Genomic DNA, 24,821 nt, shown 5'->3' on the forward strand with positions numbered 1-24,821 from the left:
TTGTGCTGAGAGAGAGGAAACATGCCACGGCTCACAGCCCTCTTTCCATCAACACCTTTAATACACACACATCGCATTCAAGCACATAGCTGGGGTGTCGGATCCAAGGATGCAGGTCATCGTGTGGCTCTTGGCTGTTGATTTGGCAGCTGTTGAGGACTGAGCCTGTCCTCCTGGTCCTTCTCACCACATACAGACGTTCATACGAGGGACAGCAGCCAGTCAGATTACAGCTCACAGACAGACATAGCGAGGGGCGTTGGCCTCTGGCGGCCTCTACTCTTTAATTAAAGGAAATGTGATTTATGGGCACCGTGTGTGTATGTGTGCGTGGGTGTGTCTGCGCTTGTATACACGCATCACTGGCATCCTGCCCAGGGTCTACCTTGCCTCATTGCCTCTGCTTCCAGGATAGGCTCCAGACCCTTGCTGCTGGGCAGTGGTTGCTGGAAACAATTGGATGGTGTTACAGGCTGAGGTCCACCATGGGCTGAGTTTGCCACCCCCACACAGTGATTGGGGCAGGGGTAGAGGTGTCACGGGGCACTGGTGCTAATGCTGGGTCTCAGTAGGTGCACGGGACAGGAGGAAGACTCTTAGTTCAGGTACAGTGACAATGTAAATCACTCAGGGCTGTAGGACACCTGCCACACTATAATGTGGCTCCTCTCCGCCTTCGCCAGCTTGTGCTGCTGAGCCCCAGAAGCGGTCTCTTCCGCTTCCTCATCTTCTCCGTCCCCTGCAGGAAAAACACATGGATGGCATGGCAGGGCACTTAGACCGCACGGTTTGCTTGCTCGCTCTAGTGCACACACTGTGCTGCAAACTGGCTCTCCTGGCTCTCTCACCGATGCGGAAGTCGATGTAACCCTCTCCTCCGCTCAGCACCAGCACGTTCTGCACGTTCTGGGCTTGCGCCTCCGGGGTTGAGCCAGGGTTCTCGGAGGGGCTGTCCAGCACGCTGCCGTTAAGTGTGGCCAACACGTTACCTGAACGGTGCGAGACGTCGCTGGGGTGAGAGGCTGTTAAGGCGGGGGTGTGTAGAGCAGCACGGGACTCACCTGGCACAGAGACGAAGAACTTGACGGCATCGCGGTGGCCGTGGAAACAGAGCTGTGCCTGCGCCATGGAGCAGTAGGGAATGAAGGTGCTCCCGGCGCGCTCCGAGCTGTCATCGGCATACACGTGGATCACGCCTCCGGTTGACATGGGGGACACCTTGTTCGCTGCCGGAGAAGAACGGGCTCATGGTGATCAGAGAGGACCAGCAGGATTTAGTGTGTTCTTACCACGGTAGAAACACACCAATAAAATGGGTCACACTGGTAGGAGAGGAGACAGCGACAGAGCACCAGCGCAGGAATTAGGGTGGGAGTTGTCAGCTCATACTCACCCCTCAAGCCTACGAGCTGTCCCTGGTGTAGGACAATGGCTGTGGGAGGGAGGGGGTGGCACGAGAGCCAGGTCAGAAAATGTGTAAGGGATGGGGTTTCAACAAGAAAGGAGGGCAGGAAGGATAGGAGGCAGTAGAGCAAGGAAGAGAAGTAGAATACACTGGTTAGAGGGCTGTTTCATGGTCCCTGTCTGTTGCAACAGAAGCATGGGAGAATGTTGTGAGAGCAGCCCATCGCGGACTCATCCTGATTTCATCACAAACGCTGAGAAGCGTCGCTGTGTGTGCCACTCGGCAGGAACACTCACTCTCGGTCAGTGGGATGGAAATGACCACACCGTTGCCCGTCCCAACCCACAGGCGGTTTCCTCCAATCAGGAGGGCGGTAATTCGCACAAAGGAAAAGCCCAGCTTGCCGGTACCTGCAATCAGAACCATGTGGCACGGTCAGTACACACAGAGCCACGAGAACAAAAACGCTGACGCCAAACACAGGCGTCTGCTGAGCTGCAGAACACTGGCCTCCTGTGAGGACCATAAGGCCGCACCGAGCATCTTGCTGACGTAAGGCTCGATGTCGACGTCCTGAAGATGCTGGTGCGTTAGGGCGTGGTAGAGCCGAAGTGTGGAGTCCAGCCGGATGGACACCCAGACCCCATCGCCTACCCACGCCAGCTGTCGGACCTGGCTCTCCCTGCGTGGGTGAGCGTCGAAGGACTTCTGAAATGGGACGGCTTTGTTTTAGCACATACACAGCACTGAAAACAGACACATGTGACACAGTGCTGGGAGTTTGGAAGAAGCACCGACCTTGATCTGCATAGTCATGCAATCTAGGGACGCCCATCTTAACCTGCTTGGTCTCAGAACTTCCTAAAAGGACCTCATCTGCATGTTCTGTAAGCTTCCTTTGGGAACCTGGCACAATCTTCATGGTTTGTGAGAACTCTACCCACCCCAACCATGCTCTTCATGGTCTTGGAGAACCTTACCCATCCCAACTACATTCCTGATAGTCCCTGAGAACTCAAGCCAAGCTCACAATCTGAGTAGTAATGCTGCCTAGGGACACCCACCTCAATCTGCATGGTCTTTGGCTGGATGACGTGCACCTTGTTCTTGTAGCCGCACCAGACCCTGTCATGCACCACGGCCATGCAGCGGATGGAGTGGTGAGGCCGGCCCAAGTCCATCAGGTGGTAGTTGGTCAAGTCCCACTGGCTACCTAGACAGAAACACATAGTGTTTCTCGTTGTTCTGCCTCTGTACAAGACCTCTGTCGAGTCCAACACGGTCTGCCTTGTGCCTGGGTGCTCCAAGCACCTTGACCTCATCAGCTGCGCCCATGCCAGACTCCTACCTTCAGCTCTGTGGAAGACGGCTAAGGTCCCATCCGCCAGCGCTACAAGCACCCGGCCCTTCACATGCCTGAAACGCGAGGTCACAGAGTGAAAGTCGAGGTACAAGTGCTCAGCATCACACTGGACTGCTGTGACACACACTTACACAAGACTGAGGACCGAGTCCTTCAGCTTGATGGAGTGCAAACAGTTCTTCCAGTTGGAGACGGCCGAGTGCACGTAGAGCCTGGGGAGAGCGAGGGTTTCTCAGTGCACCTCTGGTTCTTGTACGAATGGAGAAGTGTGCCGGCGAGGTAAGGATACGCACCATCCGTTCTGTGCTCCGAGCCACATGGTGGGGGCTGCGCTTGTACACAACTTCACTTCCTGGGTGTGGGCGTGGCCTGTGGGGCGTGCCTCCTCGTTTGGCTGAATGGTGGGCCTGGGTCCCGGACACAGGGTGGGTATGGTCACTTTACAGCAGGAAGAGCTGCTGTTGCCATGCAGATGAGTGGATTGGACTGGTTTTCATGCGAATAAATGCAAGCGGCTGGCTTGGCGTTTGGAGGACCGCCCACAGGGGTCACCTCCTGACCTGCTCGTGTGGAGCTCTGCGGCCGGAGCCCCAATGTCTGCGAACACGTGCTCTGTGAATGGGCCCGGTGGAGCCGGGACCTCAGCGGTTTGGCCGGCAACGGCTTCAGGCACTTCGGTGGCCTCGGCGGCCTCTTCAGCGGATTGGGACGGGTTCACCTTAGGGCCGAGCAGCAGAGCAGTGGGGCCTGGAACGCACACAGACATGCATACATGAATATTCTGGCATTCGTGTTTGTACGCCTCCGTTGCGCATGGCTGTGATTGGTACCTGGGTTCCTTTCTGCCGCTGGGGTGTCTGTGCGCGAGGAGCAACTGCTGTGAATCACGCTGCAGTTTGTGGCACAACCCACCAGCGTAATGCCAGCCAGCATGGCCTCCACGCCCCCGGTGTCTGCCAAGTCACCAGTCCCTGGCACCAGGAAGATCTCCCCTGCAGGATAGTCGCTCTCACTGGCCGCTGGACACCGAGAGAGGGGCCATGGCAAGGGTCAAGGGCAAATAGGCACGGGGGGGGGGCGGGGTTTGGAGGTGCGGAGGTCCATGCTCGCTCACCTGGAACACTGGTGATGCAGAGCACGTGGGCGTTGCAGACGTTGAACTGGTCGATGAGTGAACCTGGCTGGTTGGCATCGATAATCACCACCTTGCTGGCCAAGTGAGTGCTGGTGAGGATCCACACTCGACTGCTCGTTGCATCTGTCTCGCCGAGCTCCTTAGGCTGCAGGAGGTCCAAATAAGGCAGTTAGGGTTCACACTCAGTCTGCCTGCAGCACATACACACACCACGAGGTGTTTACAGCGCGCTCTCCTTCAGAGGAGCCGAGCAGCCCAAGGATATGCCAAGCGCGAGCTTCCGGCACCTTCTCGGGGGAACTGCGATCCCTCTTGCATTCCACTCCGTCCTGCTTTGCCATCAGGGGGTCTGAGCTGCTCGGCGATGTCCTCGAGGATCCGTTGGCTACGACTCCTTTTGTTGCTGCCTTCCAGCCAGCGAGGTCCACCCCAGCTGCACACCAGAGCTGAGGACATGACAGGTGAGCAGCCACAACCTACCTCTGGGTTCCTCGCAGTCACTCCAAGCGTCAGAGACCCTCTTACCTTCCGGTTGGGATCCTTCTCGACTAGGGGGCGACAGTATACAGGCACAGGCACGTTCTTCATGGGATTGTCCTCCTTTTCGTTGGAGGTGATCTGTGGGACGAGGTGGAACTGGGTGTACGTCCAGTGGAGCACGGTGCCTCCTCTCAGACAGCTCTCAACCATAGGGTCAGACTGCTGCCGCAGTACTCGAACCAGGAACCATAAAGCAGCTCTGGTTGCGTTACAGCTCATGCCTTACTTGGTTTCATTAGGTCGGCTTTGTTCTGCTCTGCGGAAGCCTAGCTGTAGCCTGTCAGAGGGCTACCTGTTTGAAGCGGGACGGTACGCTCCAGCCACACGCCTGTCTCACGCCGTCTTCGCGCAGCATGTGCTCCCGCACCTGGCGGTATTGCTCCCGTCGCTGCTCCCGGTGTGTGGACAGCGCGCGCTCCCTACGAGGCACACGCAACACACGAGCGGCTACAGGGTCGGAGGGAAGCACTGTTGCAGCTCGAAGTGCAGGCGACGGCGCTGCGAACGCTTACTCCTCGGGAAAGAACTCCGCCGTGCAACCGGCATCGAGGCCATGGTGCTGGGAGAAGCAGGCGGGAGATGGTGACTTGTAGTGGATGTTGACGCCGGTGTAGGGCTGCTTGACCGGCGGGGGGCTGGAGGACGTGCTGAAGAGCCGGGCAAAGCTGAGAGTATCGGCAACACGCAGGCTTGAGTTCACAGAAGACCGTGGAGCGGCGCTCCAACTCCAGCATGAGTACGTGTGAAATACAACACAGGTGCTTGGAACGAGAAAGTGCGGAAGAGGGTGGCCACTTACAACTGCCACAGGGTGGACGACGACTTCTCGGGGATCGGTGGGCTTTCCCTGGAGGCCCTGCAGAAAGACGGCCCGCGCGCGGGTAGCGTTAGCGTGCCGAGGACAGAGGGTCGTGTTGTAATCGAGCCAACAAGGCCTTTCTTCTCACCGGATCATCTCCGTCCACCGCACGGCCTCCTGCAGCTCCATGAGGCGCTCCTTGTACTGGTTGCGCTCCATGAGGACACGTGCCATCTCCACGCGGGTGAAGCGCCGACGCTGGGTCAGGGGCACGTCATCCTGGAAGGGTGAAGAGTACTGCCAGGGGGCATGGGGTCACGGGTGAGAGGTCAAGTACTGGCCAACCGCTGGCAGACACTAACGGAGCTGCAAAGTCTCGAACGGCGCAAAAGGCAAAGGGAACACGAAGGCTGCGCTCAAGAATCGCGTGTCTGCATTCAAATCTTTCCTGCTGGTGTGGTGTACTTTTTCTCCAGTTCTTTGAGGTGTACGTCACTTCGGAGAGGAGTGCCTGCTAAATGAACGCACGTAAACGTCATTGTAACGCAAGTGCCATGTCGGAGAATGCCACTGTCTGCCACTCTTACATCCTCGCCGCCGTCTTCTTTGGTGTCTTGAGCCGCTCCAAGTGCCTCTGCTTTTAGCCTGCAAGGAAGAAGAGGAACAGTGGGGATGTTGAGAAGCTCCCATTCACCTACAGAAATGAAGAGCTTGTGGGTCAATGAGAGCCAGTGCCTAAGACCCAACCCAACCCACCTCTTGAGCTCCTCTTCCAGCTCTTTAACCCTGGTATCCGCCTTGTTCTTGGACTGCTTTACAGTCTCCATTTCCTCCCTCAGCACCTCGTGCTCCCCGGACAGCTCGTCCACCCTGGCTATGAGGTCATTCTTCACGATGTTCAGGGCATTCCTGCACGATGGGTGAAGTGCACGATCCAGCACAGCTTGGAAAAGGAAGACCTCAAACATGGGCTTTAGCCACCTTCGCTTACTTGGTCTCCAGGAGCTGCTTGTTCTCGGTCAAGAGGTTCTCCACTTCCTTCCCCATGCCTGCAAGAGAGGGGCAGCAGGCATGAGATGAGAGCCAGCAGCTGTCTCTCTGCTTGCTGAGCCGTGAGGACCCTTCCCGTCGGCCCTCGGGGAGCGCCTGCGTCCCTCACGCCTCCTCCCGTGTCCGGAGGAGACCAGGCTATGCCAGTGAGGCAGAGGTGCGACAGTGAGGTGGTGGAGCAAGGAAAGGTGAGCCAGAAACATCAACGTGAAGACAGCAAATTGGGTGCTGCCGCAGCAGGCCCTGGTACCCCGGTACAGGCAGGATGAGGGATGGAGAAGCGATGGGGGAGCGCAGGGTGCAGGGCATGGTGTGTGGCTAAAGATCGGAGAGGCGGACGGTGAGAGGGTGAAGGAGGCTGCGGTGCCTTACCAAAGAAATGATCGCGCACTGAGCGTGCAGTCCCGTAGGGGGTGGCACACAGCGTGAGTAGCGGGGTGGGGTGGGGTGGGGCGGGGTACAGACAGACAGACAGAAGAAAGAGAAGTAGTAAGCATCCTTCCATACAGGAGATAAGAGAAGAAAGGCAGAGGTCCGGGAGTCCGTGTGTGTGTGTGTGTGTTTGTGTGGTGTGTGTGCACGCGCACCTACGGGAGAGCGGAAAGAGCAACCAATCGGGTGGGCAGATACACACCTGAGAACTCCCCTAGGGGCGTGTCCAGCACAGGTACGTACGGGGGGGAGAGAGGAAGCACAGAGAGGATCTGTCAGAAGGAGGCAGAAGTGCGTGCAGTGAAGAAAGCACAACGGCTCGAGTTTGGGTCGGGGGGCTGCGATGGTGCACGCATGGGCTCCCAGGGGGCCGTGCGGGCCAGAAAGCGGAAGCAGCTGGGTGCGGGCTGCTTCTGGCCTTCATGCAGGACCGAGACCTGCACAGCAACTGCACGTGTCACCGGTGCGGTGCATCCAGCCGGAGCAGAAGCAGAACCTGAGCACTACGTACCGAGCAGCTCTGCCCCGGCGTCCACGTCCCCGATGATGTCGCACTCGGTGTCCGTGATCTCGTGATACAGAGAGTCGGTGTTGATGCCGAAGGCCTCGTTCACAATTCCTCGGGAGGGGCTGCAAGTGACAAGAGGCTGTGACCCCCAGAGAGACATTGCTGGGTTGACAGGAGTCCGTACGCAACGCTCTCTGTGCACCTGTACCTGTTTGTCCGAGGGTCCGCACACATGTCCCGTCCGAGAGTGGAGCCGGTCGTCCCCCGGATCTCGGCGCACTCGTCGCTGCTGCCCATACCTGTGTGTAGAACCTGATGGTCATTCGCTGCGAGTCCCAGGGGGACGGAAACACCGGCACGGAACCGGGTGGAACTCGGCCGACGGGACAGGCTCTGCTAACCGATGCTGACGTCGTGGGTCTCCTGGGACACCTGGACCTCCATGTTCCTGCTGAGGCGGTTGGCAGCCTTCCCGCACCTGCCCCGGCGCTTTGCGCCCACCTGCACCGCGTGCTGGAAGCTATCGGGGAGCGGCATGACTGTGGCTGAGGGCGCCAGCGACGTGATTCTGTTGGTTTTGGAGCCACCGCTGCCGGGCACGGTTGCTGCCGATGACCGGTCCGATTCGGAGCCGTCCTCCTGCGTGGGAGCAGAACCACGGGGCGAAGCACGAAACGTGAGTGCTGCGGTCCACCTGTCCGCCTGGTAAAGGTGGCGACCGTCAACCTTCAGGAGCGTGTTTGGAACAGCTCTGTGTTTCCTGAGCGATTAATACGGAGAACCTTCGGTGGGAGCACTGCGTCAGTGAGGTCAGAGACGCACTGGAGATCCACGGTAAATGAACGAGGTGAAACGCAGATTGTCCCAGTACCATAACAGTGAACTGTCTACGCGCAACAAACGAACAGTGTTGTTACACAAACGCAAAACAAAACATTTACACAAACGGCAGTTTAGTTGTTTCTGTGCTCAGCAAGCAGTACGGACTGACACTTGGGATGCGGTGAACGTGGCGAGAAGTGGTTTCTGCGGCAGCCCTGCTGTGCTCGTCGACACCGGGCGCCGCGGCGCATCCTGCTGGGCTTAGGACCCGCGACCCGGGCTCTCGCGTCTCTACGCTCCCGCACGGAGGTGTCGCTAAGGGCTCTTTGGGGACCCGTGCGTGGCGGCCGTGCGCCGTACCGGGGCTGCTGCTCGCACGGCACTCAGTGCTCCTGCCTGCCCGCGGGCCCACCGGTTACGGGTTCGGATTCCACCTGCGCTCGTACTAACCCTGAATTGGTTCAGTGAAATGAGCGGCTGTCCAAATGAGTACATAATCGTAGGTAAGTTCCCAACGCACGTCACAGGGCCGCGCGCTGAGCTCCGTCCGTGCTGCTGGCTGTGCGCCGATCGCACATCTGTGCTAAAGTGTGCTCTGAGAGCGACGCGCCGGCGAGGTGCTGTTCGGCCCCCGGGAAAGGACTGCTCCAGCAAACCTTGTAGGGGTGGCCGTCGTGCCGCGTGTCGGAGCCAGGTGTCCTCCGGGTGATCTGCGGAGCCCCACGGACCATCCCGTCAGCAGTGGCCGACGTGTTCGGTGACAGCGGGCGCTCTGTCCTGCTGTGAACGGGAAGAGATGGACAGGAGGGAGGAGAGCGTGTCGGCGAGCTGGGCCACGTGGAGAAGGTCCGCACCGCACAGCCCTGACAAACGCCGTCGCGCAGGACGAGCGCTCTGCCAGGACCAGGTTGCGCTCTCGGAACCCTGAGCGCTGAGGGACGAGGACTGGGGCCGAAACGTGGATGTGGGGTTAACTTTGCCCGTGCGTGTGCAGTGACTGTTGACAAAATACAGAGGCAACAACAGAGAACAGGACGCCAAAGTAGTGCTCGGGGGGCAGGGCGAACGCACGCACACACCATGATGGGCACAGGCCTTGTGGGGAACAGCAGTAGCACCTCCACTCTTACGGGTACATACATTATTTCGCATTGCTTTCTTGTTTCACATTGTTACATTGTTTCATATTACGTTGCATGATGTCATTATGACGACGTGCTCGTGCACAGGACTTGCATTGTCCCGTTTATGTATTGTAGCTATTGTTATTGCCGTTCTTGATTGCTTTTTAGTCTACCGCTGTCTATTGTGTTCTCTCTGGTCTGTGGAGAACAACTCGGGCAGGAATTTCATAGCACTTTGTCCACGGTACCTGTGCTGATGACGACAAACCTTGCAGCTGAACTTGCGGCGCTGCACAGCCCACGGCGTGTGTCGTGTCAGAAGACGGTCTACACAGAGGGAGTAAACCGGACAAACGGCCCCCGAGAAGGTCTCTACTCACACGCGGGCCGAGCCGTCCGCTTGGCTGCTGCTCCCGGCCTGCTGCGTCTTGGACCTCTCGACGTGTTCCACGTACGTCTGGATCATCTGCGAGAAACGGGTAGCGCGACCAAGCGGGCGTACAGATCAGCACCCGCGTTCTTCACCGGACACCGTGGCCCGAGGTCGGGTGGCCTCACCTCCGCGTGCCGCTGGCGCAGACCGCCGTACTCCTTCTTCAAGTCGGACTCCCGCTCCTCCAGGCGCGAGACTGGGACAAAGGAGACGCGATGAGCCAGCTCCGGCACGTCCGCGTCGGACCACGCTGCTCTCGGAGCTTTCTACCGTGACCTAAATGACAGCATCTTCCTGTCTGCTGAACTGCACCTTCCTCAGCGCTTTAGATGAACTACGTGCCTCAGACGTGAGCTTCTCTGCTGCACCGGCCAGCGTTGGCCACCTTGTGTTGAGGATCATCATGGTTGTGATCTGTGCAAAGTGTGCCTCTGTGTCTCGGGTGTGTGTGAGTGCAGGCGGTTGGCGCCCTACTCTGGTCCGCGTAGTTCTTGGTCTTCAGGTCTAGCTGCTTCCCCAGAAGCTCCAGACTGTCCACCTGAGTCTGCAGCTCCTTCTTCTCTGTCTCCAAGGCATCCTCGAACTCGATGAACTTCTGCAGGAAAGCAGGAGATGCCGTCACCCGGCCAGCGTGGAGGGAGCGCGTGTACGCCGGACAGCGCGCGGTTCCACGCGATGTCGGTCGGCCAGTCGCGGAACGAGCAAACGCTGCACCGGCGCGAGAGAAACGAGTCGAGAGCGGCGGCTGCGCAGTTCGCGCAGGCGGGAGAGCCTCCTGTTGGCCGCCCCCGGGAACTTCCTCGCTGCGTGCATGTGTGTGAACGTGTGCTTGCGTGCAAACGTGCGTGTGGGTGCGCGCGCGAACATGCATGCGAGGATGGCCGACCCTCAGCTGAAGAACCGGGTGCTGCACTATATGGGAGTACAAGGATGTGGGGGAAGGAGCACTTTGTCTGGATAACAACAGTAATGACGTCGTCTACGTTCTCTCCTGATCGCTGGTATTGATCGGTGGTATTACCCCCCTCCGGTCTCATTTATTGACCTCATATAAATAACAGCCTGATTTGTCACCCAAAGCTCCCACCATCAACACCTACTGTCCAGGCATTACTCTCTCTCTTTCTCTCTCTCGCACATGCACACGCACACGCACACGCATCCAGCCGGTGACGCGATGCACCGAGGAGGGACCTGCTGCGTGCCGCGCCGTCCGAGTCACCGAGCGGTGACGGGCCAAGGTAACGGCGCTCCGTGCGCCCTCCCGTGCCGGGTGTGACACGAGCGTTTCCCCCACCCCCACCCCCACCCCCACGGTGAGTGCCGGCGTGTGCGGAGGCGAGACGGCGCGACCTCCTCGGCTTGCCGGCGCAGGGCCTTCTCGCGCTCGTACTGCGTCAGCAGCTGCTCGTTGTCCTCCTTGAGCAGCTCGAGCTCCACCTCGTGCTCCCGGTTCTCGACAAGGGCGGCGTCCAGGTTCTCCAGCACGTTCACCACCAGGGGCAGGAGCTCCTTCACCACCTCCTCGTCGTACGAGTCGATGAGGCGCTCGAACTCGCGGTACACGCCGGCGGCCAGGCCGGACACGCGCTCCGACGCGACGGCCGCCGAGCCGAAGTCGTCCCGGTACGCGGCCTCGTCCGCGGGGAGCTCCGTGGCCGTAGCCATGAGGGCGTCGAGGCAGGAGGAGCGCGCAGCGGAAGGTGAACCGTCTCCTCCTCCTCGGGCGGTGGCGGCGGCGCGCGGTCGTTCCTCAGCAACCCCTCGCTCCTCCTCCCTGCTCTGCTGCTGCTCTCGTGCTCCTCACCGTTGCTACGAGGGAAGAAAGAGACTTAGAGAGGCTGCCTTAGAGGGTCCGCCAGCATCAGCACCAGCGTCGGCATCAGCATCTTCCTGAGCAGCACGAGGACCAGCCCGCGCTCGTGCCGCGGCGTCACTGCGGCTCCATCATCTTCGTCGTCTTCGTCACGGTCGCGCTCCTCCTAAACGCGCAGCGGGAAACGGGGAGTAAAAGCAGGTAAACTGCGCGCTCTCGGTGCTTGCGCGCTCCCCGCGCTCCTCCAGCTTCGCTTCGCTCCGCGCCGCGCTCGGGCGGGGCGATGGGGGGTGGGGGGGGCAGCCGATCCAGTGCGCTGACGTCACGCGGTCTGGCGAGAGCGCGCTCGAGACGCCGCCCCGCGAACAATGTGTGTGCGCGTGCGCGCGCGCGTCCCCACACACAGGTGCGAGGAATGTGTCGCAGCGCGAGGCGTCACGCGTCTCACCGGCGTAACATTGAAAAACTGTAACTGTAACTGTTTTGGGGGAAACGACGAGTAAAATTGAGACTCAGTCTGAGTCCGTCACCGTGACGTGAGGAATTAATTGAAAAACATCCCAGCGATAAAACTACTATTATGCCACACTATACTGTACTAGTATATTACACTATTTTACACTATACTATACCATACTATATTGATATTATATTATTATGTTATACCATATTATACTGTACTCTATTATAATATTATATTATGCAATTTTACATATATATATATAGGGGGGGCACAGCGGGTTTGGTCAGCTCACGTGCTCTGGTGGGTCCGGGGTTCGAGTCCTGCTTGGGGTGTCCTGCAGTGGACTGGCGTCCCGTCCTGGGTGTGTCCACCAACCCCCCCCAGCCCTGTACGCTGTGTTGCCGGGTTAGGCTCCGGTTCCCCACGACCCTGCTTGGGGTGCGGGTTTCAGACTGTGTCTCTTTGTGTGTGTGTGTGTGTGTGTGTTACATTATATTTCAAAGTTTTAAAACTTTAAACTGCTTACTACTAGTTTTTAAGCTACGTATATCTCAGCAAACCTTCTGGCTTTTTCCTTTCAACAGATACATTTACATCACGTGTTCATTTATCAGACACTTTTCTCCAAAGCGACGAACATCTCATAGAAAATACCACGTGTTCGTTACAGTAGCAGGAAGGGACACTTAGATACAGACGTGTGATTCTTAAGGAGTTTCTTTCTTTCCACCATCTCAACCAATGTTCATCACACGAGTAGCTGCATGAGCCTTTATCCAAATATCCACGATTCTCCTGATCACCTTCCTAGAAAATGTTTCTTTTTAAATATTTGTAAACATGTACGTACATTACAGAAGTCGCTGCGTAAAGGTTTTTCCGGGGATGATCATGAAATTATGGCGCACGAAAATTTGCACCTTTCATGAACTTAAGACATACGTACGAGGTTCTTGTTATAATGTAACTGTGCTGAGAGAACACAAATGTCTGGTGGTGATCAGTGCCTTTGGAAGAACATCAGCGATGACGTTTGCATGAACATCCCAGTCCAGTGTCACCTTAGCCCTCGTTTGGCTCTAAAGGAGTTGAGCTCTGTCAACAGTGATGTGTTTGGCCCATCAGCACAGTAACAAGGTGAAGACACATCCATGTTCGGGACGAGCTGAAAGACCTCTGATGATGATGATGATGATGATGATGCGGATGTTGTCATCATCACAAGGTTTTCTAACAAGAATAACAAGACACTGCTGACAGTCCCGATGCGTTTTGTTTCACCAGCTCAGCATCGAGGAGCTCCGTGAACCCCCCCCCACCCCACTTTCGCGTCTGTCCACCCAAGGTGATGCTCCAGCACATGATCGAACCCATGGTTTTCCTCCAAGAACAACGAAGGCCTTCCGTGGAGCCCTGCGCTTTCACATCTTGCTGGTCCAAGCGAAACCATCTTCGAAACACCTTTGCTGCCAGCTGCTGGAACAACCTCTGCTCGCTGAAAGTGGAGCAAAACATGACGTGGGGAGAGAAGTAACATGGATTTCTGTTACTCCGAGAGTGTGTTTTCCTTATTCTTTGTGTCTGGAGAAACATTACGTGAGAATGATGGTTATTGGACAACACTGGGGAAAAGTGATGGAAGAGTAGTGTGTGGTCACGTGAAGGGTGTCTGTGTAAACACACAGAGTGTAGCTTCACCCTTTCAGAAGGATCAATGTACCTGGAACATTTTTTGAAATGTAACATTTCCTCATGACAGCTTCCCAAAGGAGCCTCACCGTAACTACGCTGGGAAGGGTGTGGTTGGAGCTGGAGCAAAGAACTGAGCTGTTTTGTGTCACACCGCAATGGTGCTGGTTCAAGTTCCTCTATGAAATCATCTGTCCATCGTCAACAACCGCTCATCCTGAGCAGGGTCGTGCAACACGGCGCAAGGCTGAAGGGGGAGAGGACACACCCAGGACAGGACATCAGTCCGTGACAGGGCACCCCAGAGGCGCCACACATTGGGCACTGGCTGAACCCGCTGCCCTCGGCTCTATTCGTGCTCACTATATACTGGGGTGGCGGTTGATGCTGTGCTATATGTAGTGCAGCTGGTAACAGAACGGTTACACCTGTTCCTTTCGGCTTTGAATGTTCAAGTTCTATCTCCATGGCTGCAGCCCAACGCGAAGACCACTCTTAACTACATCCCCAAATCTGTTACATGGTGTAATGAGTTGTGCAGGTTAGTGTTTGTTTCTTTAAAAGTTCAGTTCCTACATGAAAAAACAGCCTTCAAATAATTAAAAAAAAAGACCCACTAGAGTATCACTGTACCTTAATCATATCAGAAATGTTTAGTACAGAATTTGTTTGGTGGCTCAGTAGGTGTTCTTGCAAACCTTCAAGTTCAGTTCCTACATGAAAAACCAGCCTTTTTTTAAATAAAAACCCATTGGAGTATCACTGTACCTTAACCACATCAGAAAAAGCAAGTATAGAGTTTGTTGGGTAGCTCAGCAGAATAGTATTTGTTTCTTTAAACCCCACAGTTCAAGTTCAGTTCCTACATAAAAAAAACCAACCTTTTCTACAAAAAAAAAAAAAAAAAAAAAAAAACCATTGGAGTATCATTGTACCTTAATCACATCAGAAGGGATTAAGATAGAATTTGTTGGGTAGCTCAGGAGGATAGTGTTTGTTTTTCTAAACCCCACAGTTCAAGTTCAGCCTCTACCTAAAAGACCAACCTTTTCTACAAAAAAAAAAAAAAAAAAAACCCTTTGGGATATCACTGTACCTTAACTACATCAGAAGTAGTTAGCAGAGAGTTTGTTGGGTAGCTCAACAGGTTAGCCTTTGATATCTTAAACCCCACACTTCAAGTTTACTTTCTCCATGAAAAAGCAACCTTTTCCTTAAATAAAAACCCATTGGAGGATCACTCTTCCTTAACCACATCAGAAGTAGTTAGCAGAGAGTTTGTTGGGTAGCTCAGCAGAATAGCTTTTGTTCTTTTAAACCTCACAGTTCAAGTTCAGTTCCTACATAAAAAAACCAACCTATTCTACAAAAAAAAAAAAAACCCATTGGGGTATCACTGTACCTTACCCACATCAGAAAGGGTGCATACAGGATTTGCTAGGTGGCTCAACAGGTTAGTGTTGGCTTTTTTTTAAACCCCACAGTTCAAGTTCAGTTCCTACATTAAAAAAACCAACCTTTTCTACAAAAAAAACCCATTGGGGTATCACTGTACCTTAACCACATCAGAAGAGATTCATACAGAACTTGCTGGGTAGCTCAACAGGTTAATCCCTGTTTTTTTTTAAACCCCACATTTCAAGTTCAGTTCCTACGTAAAAAAAAAAAAAAAAACTACCTTTTCTACAAAAAAAACCCATTGGGGTATCATTACCTTAACCACATCAGAAGAGGTTAATATAGAATTTGCTGGGTAGCTCAGCAGGTTAGTGTTTGTTCTTTTAAACCCCACAGTTCAAGTTCAGTCCCTATATAAAAGACCAGCCTTTTCTACAAAAAAAAGCCCATTGGGTATCACTGTACCTTAAGCACATCAGAAGAGTTTCATACAGAACTTGCTGGGTAGCTCAACAGGTTAATCCCTGTTTTTTTTAAACCCCACATTTCAAGTTCAGTTCCTACATTAAAAAAACCAACCTTTTCTACAAAAAAACCCATTGGGGTATCACTGTACCTTACCCACATCAGAAGAGGTTAGGACAGAATTTGTTGGGTAGCTCAACAGGATAGGGTTTGTTCTTTTAAACCCCACAGTTCAAGTTCAGTTCCTACGTAAAAAAAAAAAAAAACTACCTTTTCTACAAAAAAAACCCATTGGGGTATCACTACCTTAACCACATCAGAAGAGGTTAATATAGAATTTGCTGGGTAGCTCAGCAGGTTAGTGTTTGTTCTTTTAAACCCCACAGTTCAAGTTCAGTCCCTATATAAAAGACCAGCCTTTTCTACAAAAAAAAGCCCATTGGGTATCACTGTACCTTAAGCACATCAGAAGAGATTCATACAGAACTTGCTGGGTAGCTCAACAGGTTAATCCCTGTTTTTTTTAAACCCCCCAGTTCAAGTTCAGTTCCTACATAAGAAAAACCAACTTTTTCTACAAAAAAAAAAAAAAAAAAAAAAAACCCATTGGGGTATCACTGTACCTTAACCACATCAGAAGAGGTTAATATTGAATTTGCTGGGTAGCTCAGCAGGCTAGTGTTTGTTCTTTTAAACCCCACAGTTCAAGTTCAGTCCCTATATAAAAGACCAGCCTTTTCTACAAAAAAAAGCCCATTGGGTATCACTGTACCTTAAGCACATCAGAAGAGTTTCATACAGAACTTGCTGGGTAGCTCAACAGGTTAATCCCTGTTTTTTTTAAACCCCACATTTCAAGTTCAGTTCCTACATTAAAAAAACCAACCTTTTCTACAAAAAAACCCATTGGGGTATCACTGTACCTTACCCACATCAGAAGAGGTTAGGACAGAATTTGTTGGGTAGCTCAACAGGATAGTGTTTGTTCTTTTAAACCCCACAGTTCAAGTTCAGTCCCTACATAAAAGACCAACCTTTTCTACAAAAAAAAAATCCTTTGGGGTATCACTGTACCTTAACCACATCAGAAGTAATTAGTAGAGAGTTTAGTGGGTAGCTCAACAAGTTAGCGTTTGATGTTTTAAACCCCACCGTTCAAGTTCAGTTCCTACGTAAAAAAAAAAAAAAAACTACCTTTTCTACAAAAAAAAACCCATTGGGTATCACTGTACCTTAAGCACATCAGAAGAGATTAGTAAAGAGTTTGTTGGGTAGCTCAGCAGGTTAGTATTTGTTATTTTAAACCCCACAGTTCAAGTTCACTTTCTCCATGAAAAAGCAACCTTTTCCTTAACTAAAAACCCATTGGAGGATCACTCTTCCTTAACCACATCAGAAAAGTCTTGTAAAGAAATTGCTGGGTGGCTCAACAAGGTAAAACAGTGGTTAGTAAGTATTCTCTTTTAAGGTTCAATCCCCCTCAGCAGAAAACAACTGTGTTTAAAACCAGACTTCCTTTTCTTTGAGCTCATCTGAACTCTTTGAGAAGGTGCAGCAGGAACGGTGGTATGGCACAGTCTGTAAGCCAACGAGATGCTCAATTGCAGGTTACGGGTTCAAATCCAGTCTGGGGCGGTAACAAACAGATGTGCCAGAGAATGCTACGGTGGTGACGATGGTTACGATGGTGGTCTGATTACAGCATCAGACCCTCCTGGAGTTGGTGGGGTGACAACCTGTATGTGCAAGAAGTTCAAATGTGGTGGAAAAACCCCTGCAGAAGGGGATAATGAAGGTGTGAAAAGATGGTGAAGTGGAGGCCTGGGAGACTCATAAAGAGGCTGGAGGACAGTAACCATCTCCCCTGAGGGAGCACCCCCTTGCAAGCAGTGGAAGGGAGTAAGACTCAAAGAGTATGGGTGAGAAGGGAAGAAGGAGAACTATGCCCCTAGAGGAGAAGGGTGTGTAACCCTCTCAGGGAGTAAGCATGCCTCCTTAGAGGTGTATATATATATATTTTTTTTTTTTAAATTATAAGAATCCCTCCCTTACCTTCCCACCTTATCCCTCCATCACACACACACACACACACACACTCACTCACTCACTCACTGTCTCTCACACCCACCACCTGCCAACTCTCAGCCTCTCCATCACACACACCTCACCACATCAGGTGGTAGGATTTGAACCCCCAACCATGGGGTTAGCAGCCCAACCTCTCAGCCCACTGCTCCACAGAGCTGCTACACATAGCTTTCCTTGGATATTTCAGATATAGTTAAGGAACTGTAAAACGCCTCCTACATCACCCAAAAGATGATGCTTCCACAGGACCGAACCCACAACCTCCGGCACAACTATTCCTACAGCTAGCCAACTGCACCACACAGCCAGTTCTCCTCAACCCCTCGCACATGTAGCCAAGTCAGGGGAAGGGAGCTCAGTCGGAGCCCCAAAGGGAAGGGCCCTCGGCCCTGGGTGCGACCTCACAACCCAGTGGGGCTCACAGGGCGGCAGCCAAAGAGCACTCTGTGGGACATCCAGGACCAGTGTCCTCTGCCTTATGACACTCAGGCACTCCAACAGGACACGCTGGCTGCTCCGACAGCTCGGACTGGGCCCTTTTAGAGATGCTCTAGGGAGCATCCTGAAGCCAAAAAGGGAGCTGAACCAGCCACACAGTAGTAGAAGACACTGATGACCACTCAGGGTCTCACACAGAAGTTACTCAGACTGTGCTTTTTAACAGCAGCTTTTTTATTGAAAATGTCCAGCTGAACTGTGCAAAGCTGTGTTTGGCCAATGAAAGCAGCAAGTGGCTCGTACCGAGAACACCAGTTTACCACATTTTACCAGAGTCCTGTTTCTTTAAATAGCAGTAGCTGAAGTTAGAGAGAACGAGAGAGACTTTGCAGACATGGAGTGATGCCATTGCAGGCGGTGAGCATGGCAACCAGAGGAGCTGGGCAGCCCCGCTGCAGCCTGCGGACGGTCACCGGTGCTCCCCCCCTGCGGCGAACCCGTCGTCAAGGATCTCCGTCACGAACAAGGCCACGTCTGTCTCCTTGGACTCGTGAGTCTTGAAGAAGGGTTGTTCCTCAAAGACGGGCGAGACAGAGAGGTGTGAGAGCGAAGGTGCCGGACCCCCCACCCACACACCCCGCTCCACGCACTCCTCACCCAGAGACGGCGACCGCACCTACCATGAGCTCCAGGTAGCCGAGCCGCTCCCTGGGATCCTTCTTCAAACTGCAGGAAGGGACGCGCTGCAGTGAGTGACGCGCCAACGGGGCACAAGAGACAGCAGAGCGCCGGCGCTCCTCACCAGTGCGCCGCGAACGCCACGAAGTCGGCCGAGAAGCGGTCGGAGGGCAGCGCCGGAGACGGCTCCACCACCACCTGCTTCAGCTGCTGGAACGGGGTTCCCCACGACTCGTACGGGAAGCGCAGCATCGAGAGCTCCACCTGCACGACGAAGCAGCACGCCGTTGTCGGCCCCTGCGGCAGCTGGACGAGCGCTGGCGTTGGGGTTCGGGTTCGAGCGGCACTCACCAGAGTGATTCCCAGGCTCCACACGTCCGACTTGACGTTGTAGCCTCTCTGGCTCAGCTCAGGGTTGATCCTCTCTGGCTGCGGAGACACGTGTGGGCGAAGGTCAGCGCCGGGTCACCCCGCGCTCAACCGCCGCCGCCGTCGGCAGAAGTGACACCCACCGCCATGTAGGGCTTGCAGCCGGCATCCAACGTCTTGGCCACAGAGTCCACCAGATGGCCGCTGATGCCGAAGTCACACATCTTGACGTGACCCTCGATGTTGATGAGAACGTTGGAGGGCTTCACGTCTCCAACACACGAGCGAGAAAAGAGAACCGGAGGATGAGGGAGACGCAACGAAGTGCCGGGAGGAAGGCGTGAAGGAGAATGCGCAGAAAGGAAGGTGCGGTAGCAGACGGACGGAGTCCTACCTCTGTGAATCACCGACAGCTTGCTGTGCAGATGTTCGAGCGCTTTGACGATCTGGGGACAGAGATGTTCGCAACACGCAGTGAAAACCTGCAGGCGTGCCGAGCGTGACCAGCAGAAGGGTCAGGCTCCTGGAGCGCTCCGGCAAAAGGCTCTCACCGACACCGCGATCTTGCCCAGGATGTCCTCGGGAATCTTCTTCCCTTTCTTGATGACCTTCCTGTAGAACTTGTCCAGCGACGTGTCCATGAGCTCCATGCAGATCCACACGTCTCCCTAAGGAACATGAGGGTTGGCCGTGGGACGGGGGTGGGGGCCCACCAGAGTGTCACAGGCTCGCAGACGACGCATCGCCCACCTCTCTGAACAGGGCCCCGTAGAAGGTGACCGTGTACGGACAGTCCACGGTCCTCATGGAGATGTCCAGGTCCATCAGCAGCCGCTTCTGCTCCTCGCTGTTGACTGTGGCTCTAATCCTCTGTGGGGTTGAAACGCAGCTTGAAGCTTGAATGTACTGTATGATGATGATCGTCATCGTCATCGTCATCCTCGTACGCAGGATGAAGCAGCCACTGCGGCCGGAGGCGACTTACCTTCACTGCCATGATGATCCCGCTCTGAGCGTAACGAACCTTCTCCACAACCCCATATGCCCCGCGGCCCAGCTCTGACAGCACCACCAGGTCGTCTGCCTGTACCTCAAAGTTCTGGGAGTGTGTGTTAGAGTGAGTGTGTTCGCACGCGTGCGCTCCATCCAAACAAGGTGTCACGCACAGCTTCAGCAGAGCGAGCGAGCGAGCACGTGTAAGCGCTCTTTACTCGCAGCCCCCCCTGCTGGAGGACAGTGACACTGCTGGCCATTCACACACACCTTCTCTCCGATGGTGATGAAAGCCCTGGAGTCGAGGTTCCGCGGCGGCCTGCGAACACAGTTACAGCTGAGCCGAGCGCGTGGGCGGGCGTGGGGGGTGAGGCCCACCAGACGCGTGGGGGTCATCAGCAGCGCAACAGCTTACGGGGAAACCTTTTCAAGCAGGTCACTCACATGGGGTCCAGCTCCTCCTGACAGAACACCTCGTCCGGGATGGAGAGGCCGTGCTTCTTCTTCCCTGTGCGACAGAGATCAGGGTTAGTATGAGGCCTAAGTTCTGCAGCCCTCTGGGGCCCAGATGTCCACACCTCCCACAGATAGAAGTGACAAACCCAGTCCTGAGCTCTGCGCTTGTGCTCTCTGGCCAGCGTGGCTCCTGCAAACCCCGCCCGGACTGCGGGACGCAGCGGAACGCATTTCTGAGCTGTGCAGGGACAACTATGTGAGGAATCTGGGCACCCGAGGAGCTGCGGAGCAGGAGAGCCGCGCGTCACGCTCCTGTCGGAACATGCAGGATCTCTGAAGCTCGGCGGACGCGGAGGAGCAGGGTGGTGTGCGTGTTTGGGGCGGAAAGAAACAGTGCAGATCTCTTCATGACAGCAGCGAGTGCTGGACTCAAACGACAGCTGCTGTCCACACAGAGCGAAAAGCCGCTTCACCGAGAATTCAGCCTGTGCCACAAAACCTGCAGAAGGAGCTGTGAACTCGCTGTCACTTTGCAGGAACTCCTCAGCATGAGCAGCTCTCCACCTGCTGAGTGGAGTCTCCTGCGCATCCCTGTTTGCTTGCAGCTGTCTGAGCGTCTCTGAAACGTTGACACTTTCGGTCATGGAGCAAAACCGTCGTCCGTCGCAATATTTTGGTCCAAAGCAGAGAAATGGTACAGTGCTCACTGACCGTGAGAAGGCAAAGGGAAGCCCTGCCAACCAGTTTAAAACTTCAAGTGATGAAGTCAGCAATCTCTTGAGAGGCAGTATAATGACTAAGGACCGTTATTCAATTTCCTGTTCGCTTCCCACCGATGACCTTCCGAAGAGTACGACCTGAAGCTAGCCGAGTTCTGAAGACATTCGCAACGAACGCCAAAACTCTCAAGACTGACACAATTAAAGATCGGATTACATGCATTATTAATAACTGCTTGTGCAAAGGCAGGGCACACACTGGACAGGGCATCATTCCATCTCGGGGCAGTGCCCCACACACACACACACGAAAATGGGAATTTTCAGCAGTTCACTAAACACATCTTTGCATTATGGGAGAAAACCAGACCACCTGCAAGAAACCCACATGAACATGGGCAGAACGTGCTAATTGCACAGACTGAACCCAATTCAAACTCATACACCGTAAGCTGTAAGTCACCCACTGTGCCATGATGCCACCCAAGAACAAGAGAATAAACACAGAATAAAGAATAAAGAAAGAGGGAGAAAGACGACAGAAAAAAGAAGCTCACAAACATGAGGTACGAATAAGTGATTTTAAACATGTGGGTCTTAAACCTGGATTTAATGGTGCACAGAGCAGTTCTGAGGTTCTAGACTTGGGTTTCAATTATATTTTCTCCTCTTTTGAATAGATAAACCAGGAATTTTGCATGTTTCGCAGAAAATATGGGTCAACTTTTTATGACTCCTAAACACTTATTTTAAATTAATGCCAATTAAGTGTTTGTTTTACAAGAATTTATTTCACAAGCAGATTTTCAGGAAACAAAATTACAGTTGTTACGCAAAGAACATGTGTTTACGCAGGGAAGTGCCGCCCTGGTTTCCGTCTGGACCACAGCACAGAAACTATATTACCCACAATTATTATGGATACACTGAGACCATCTGATCCAAAAAGTTCTCCTGTACTGAGCCTTCCACACACAGTGCCTTTCATACTGTTCCCTTTAATAATGTGTGATGTTCACTTTTCCATACTGTACATCATTCATATCTTCTCACACTGGCCTGTCTGGACAAGTGTCTACATGTTCACCTTTTATCTAGATAATGCAATAGTTCTCATTCTGTGTACATTTCTGGTACTTTGGCAATATTGTTTGCATTTACAGTTGTTCCTTTCATCAACAATCACGAGCGCTCCGAGTTCAAGGCGGTGTTCTGCAGGGCTCCCTCTTGGGACCGACGATGTTTTCTCGTCAAGCTGCTGCTGAATACATCAGAGAAACGTGAAAAATGTTCACAAAACTCTTCCTCTGTTTTGGCCATTTTGCTCCAAGGGAACACCACACCTGGCGATGTGTTGTGAGCATTAGACTTTAAGGGTTCAAACTTCACTTGTCTACAATGAGCTTGAGGTGACAGATGATTTCTTATTGCGACCTAATGATCATATGAAAATATTGCCAAATTAAAATTTATCTCAGTCCATGCAACAGCTCCAGGCCCTGGTGTTCCAGTCAAGATCACCTGTCGACCGGACCGCAACAAATACAACCACACGCCCTGCTGTGCCGTCTGCTCCTCCCCAAACACAAATGGGACCGACCTTCTACATGCAGGATTCACATTCCGTCTAACTGCTCTTGGAAAAGAGTGCTTTCTAGCTGTAGCTGGTGACAGAGGGAAGTGCTCGCATTTACCTTCTTTCTTCTCCATGAGTTGAGCTGCTCCAGGCTCTGGTAATTCCCAAACACCTTCCAAGAAAGGCGGAAGCAGTTTACAATAATCAGAGTGATACTGGAAATATGCGCGCGAGTTAAAGAAACCCAGAAGTCACAAGAACACACAAGAGGTGAACAGTAATTTCTTCCCCACCGCCCACAGCCCAGAGCCCAGAGCCACACAGTATAAGCTCCTGACTTGTTGTGACAAGTCCAAAAAAAAAAAAAAAAAAAAAAGCCTTATTCAGATCTTCCACAGAATAGTCAGATATACACCATGTGGGCGGGGCCTCAGCCCACGTCACCAGCGGGGGGCGGTGCTGCAGCTGCAGGCCCCATTGCAGCGGCGCTTGGGTTCAGTGCGCGAGAAGGAGCTCCTTTCACTGCCTGTACCTGGATTTTGATCCACTTATTAAGGAAGGTAATAAATATACACACACACAAACATTTCTCCAAGTCATCACATTACCAAACGTAACATTACTCTCGTTACTGCACAACAAAATTAACAGGGGAAAAAAAAAAACTTTTAAAATTGTCTCATTTCGTCTTCTTTTACATCACATACAACACTTCGCAAGGATTAACATCAGATCTCCTATCGGGGCGCGCGGCGTTCAGGGTTCGGGGTCCGGACCGGGTGAAGGACACAGACAGTGTTCATGAGGAACGTTTATTAGAACTGCGGCTCAGAGGGAAATAGTGCACTGGGTCCAAGAAACCCCTTTCCTCAGGAACCTGCGCTTCCAGGCCGCCTTCCCAGCGTGCTTAGCGGCCCCGGGCTTTTCCTCTTTCCTCCTCGCCCTTATTATAGCCCCCTGTACGTCACCCAAATCCAGCCAATCACAAAAAAAAAACACATTTCCCGCTCAAACCGTAACAATATATATAAAAGACCAACATTTTAAGCAGTAAGTGCAGACATTAAATGAAGATAACAATGAATGAGAAGAAATATCCATCGAAAATTTTACAATCATTTACCATACCTGACAATTATTACACTTCAATTACATACATTTTTCTATTTATCAGACACTTTTCTCCAAAGAGACGAAAATCACATACAGGAAATACAAGTGTGTGTGTTCATTACACAGCAGAAAGAGACACTTAGATGCAGACGTGTGATTCTTAAGTACACTTAGTTTATTTCTACCAATGTTCATCACACGAGTAGCTGCAATTAATAATTAACCCTATAATAACATCTTTTTTTAGCCCCATCTATTGTAACACACAAACATTCCTCCACTCTACACATTTACATTTATTCATTTAGCGGATGTTGTCGAAAGCGACGTACATCTCAGCAAAAGTCCAATTTTATGCATGATTACATTAATATAAAAGAGACACGGCTGCAGACATGTGACTCTCGAGGGAACCTAGGCTAGTTTGTTACCTTGCACTTGCACGTACTTATATGTTTATTTCTTAAATTAAATTAAGGTATTCCCAAATTATGCGTCGGCTCTTATACTGCAGGGGTGGAAAATACCATTACGGTATAAGAACGAACGGCGGTTCCTGCAGGTTCAGACACAAACTAAAATTGGGCACAGTGTTTGACTGGCCAGCGCTGCACACATGATCTTGCAGCGGAGATCCGGCTTCTCGTTTATGATTGGCCAGAAACTTACACGTGATATCCCGGTTGTGGTGTGTTATTGGCCAACATTGCAAAGGTCATCTAACGTTTCATTCCTGGTTGTGGTGTGTGATTGGTTGCCGACGCACATGTGATCTCACAGCTGATTTCCGGGAATATAGTGATAGTGATAGTGATATGTTATGTTGTTGTTCGCTCTTTCTGCAGTTTTATCCCTGTCATTTCTGAAGATCCTTCGCAGAGAGGCGAGATGGCTCATGCGGAGTAGATAAACATGATGGAAACCAACCCGACGATGAGGGTGGAACACA

The 24,821-nt window shown here is 52.9% G+C and overlaps 2 protein-coding genes across 10 annotated transcripts; both read right to left on the reverse strand.

Annotated features, from left to right (window-relative positions):
* Positions 1 to 39: 39 nt before the first annotated feature.
* Positions 40 to 11,920, reverse strand: LOC108941826 (C-Jun-amino-terminal kinase-interacting protein 3-like). 6 transcript variants are annotated; one of them, XM_029253879.1, is made up of 31 exons: positions 10,965 to 11,920; positions 10,086 to 10,206; positions 9,737 to 9,807; positions 9,559 to 9,644; positions 8,711 to 8,834; positions 7,634 to 7,871; positions 7,441 to 7,531; positions 7,236 to 7,354; positions 6,927 to 6,938; positions 6,665 to 6,682; positions 6,234 to 6,291; positions 5,999 to 6,151; positions 5,830 to 5,887; positions 5,391 to 5,521; positions 5,243 to 5,299; positions 4,956 to 5,108; positions 4,736 to 4,862; positions 4,429 to 4,521; positions 4,191 to 4,349; positions 3,883 to 4,048; positions 3,599 to 3,787; positions 3,329 to 3,515; positions 3,062 to 3,175; positions 2,900 to 2,980; positions 2,754 to 2,821; positions 2,470 to 2,618; positions 1,942 to 2,113; positions 1,702 to 1,815; positions 1,394 to 1,432; positions 849 to 1,226; positions 40 to 739 (listed from the first exon to the last, which is right to left on the reverse strand). In XM_029253879.1, the coding sequence occupies exons 1-31, from the start codon at positions 11,277 to 11,279 to the stop codon at positions 624 to 626; spliced, it is 3,957 nt and encodes a 1,318-aa protein (XP_029109712.1). In that variant the 5' UTR covers positions 11,280 to 11,920; the 3' UTR covers positions 40 to 623. The 6 variants fall into 6 exon arrangements, with proteins under 6 accessions (XP_029109712.1, XP_029109710.1, XP_029109714.1 ...); XM_029253877.1 differs by having other exon boundaries at positions 5,391 to 5,539; positions 10,965 to 11,919; XM_029253881.1 differs by lacking the exon at positions 6,665 to 6,682 and having other exon boundaries at positions 10,965 to 11,919.
* A 6,282-nt stretch (positions 11,921 to 18,202) lies between these two features.
* Positions 18,203 to 24,428, reverse strand: LOC108941534 (dual specificity mitogen-activated protein kinase kinase 3-like). Of its 4 annotated transcripts, none has more exons than XM_018764273.1 (12): positions 24,321 to 24,428; positions 22,878 to 22,931; positions 20,453 to 20,516; positions 20,279 to 20,327; positions 20,001 to 20,114; positions 19,766 to 19,885; positions 19,567 to 19,683; positions 19,159 to 19,461; positions 18,998 to 19,075; positions 18,771 to 18,910; positions 18,649 to 18,694; positions 18,203 to 18,542 (listed from the first exon to the last, which is right to left on the reverse strand). In XM_018764273.1, exons 2-12 carry the CDS (start codon positions 22,891 to 22,893, stop codon positions 18,438 to 18,440), a joined length of 1,152 nt encoding a protein of 383 aa, XP_018619789.1. In that variant the 5' UTR covers positions 22,894 to 22,931; positions 24,321 to 24,428; the 3' UTR covers positions 18,203 to 18,437. The 4 variants fall into 4 exon arrangements, with proteins under 4 accessions (XP_018619789.1, XP_018619788.1, XP_018619790.1 ...); XM_018764272.1 differs by having other exon boundaries at positions 24,304 to 24,428; XM_018764274.2 differs by lacking the exon at positions 24,321 to 24,428 and having other exon boundaries at positions 19,159 to 19,286; positions 19,410 to 19,461; positions 22,878 to 23,097.
* Positions 24,429 to 24,821: the final 393 nt, after the last annotated feature.

Source organism: Scleropages formosus, chromosome 8, assembly GCF_900964775.1.
Source record: "Scleropages formosus chromosome 8, fSclFor1.1, whole genome shotgun sequence".
Classification (NCBI taxonomy): Eukaryota; Metazoa; Chordata; class Actinopteri; order Osteoglossiformes; family Osteoglossidae; genus Scleropages; species Scleropages formosus.

Coding starts and splice junctions, on each gene's coding strand:
- LOC108941826 (XM_029253877.1), bottom strand. CDS start 11,279: ATGGCTACGGCCACGGAGCTCCCCGCGGACGAGGCCGCGTACCGGGAC. Junction 5,300..5,390: donor CGGTGGACGGAGATGATCCG/GTGAGAAGAAAG, acceptor GTCTTTCTGCAG/GGCCTCCAGGGAAAGCCCAC. Junction 3,516..3,598: donor AGCGGCAGAAAGGAACCCAG/GTACCAATCACA, acceptor TGTGCGTTCCAG/GCCCCACTGCTCTGCTGCTC.
- LOC108941534 (XM_018764273.1), bottom strand. Junction 19,684..19,765: donor ACGGGGCCCTGTTCAGAGAG/GTGGGCGATGCG, acceptor CATGTTCCTTAG/GGAGACGTGTGGATCTGCAT. Junction 19,462..19,566: donor TGGGCAAGATCGCGGTGTCG/GTGAGAGCCTTT, acceptor CTCTGTCCCCAG/ATCGTCAAAGCGCTCGAACA.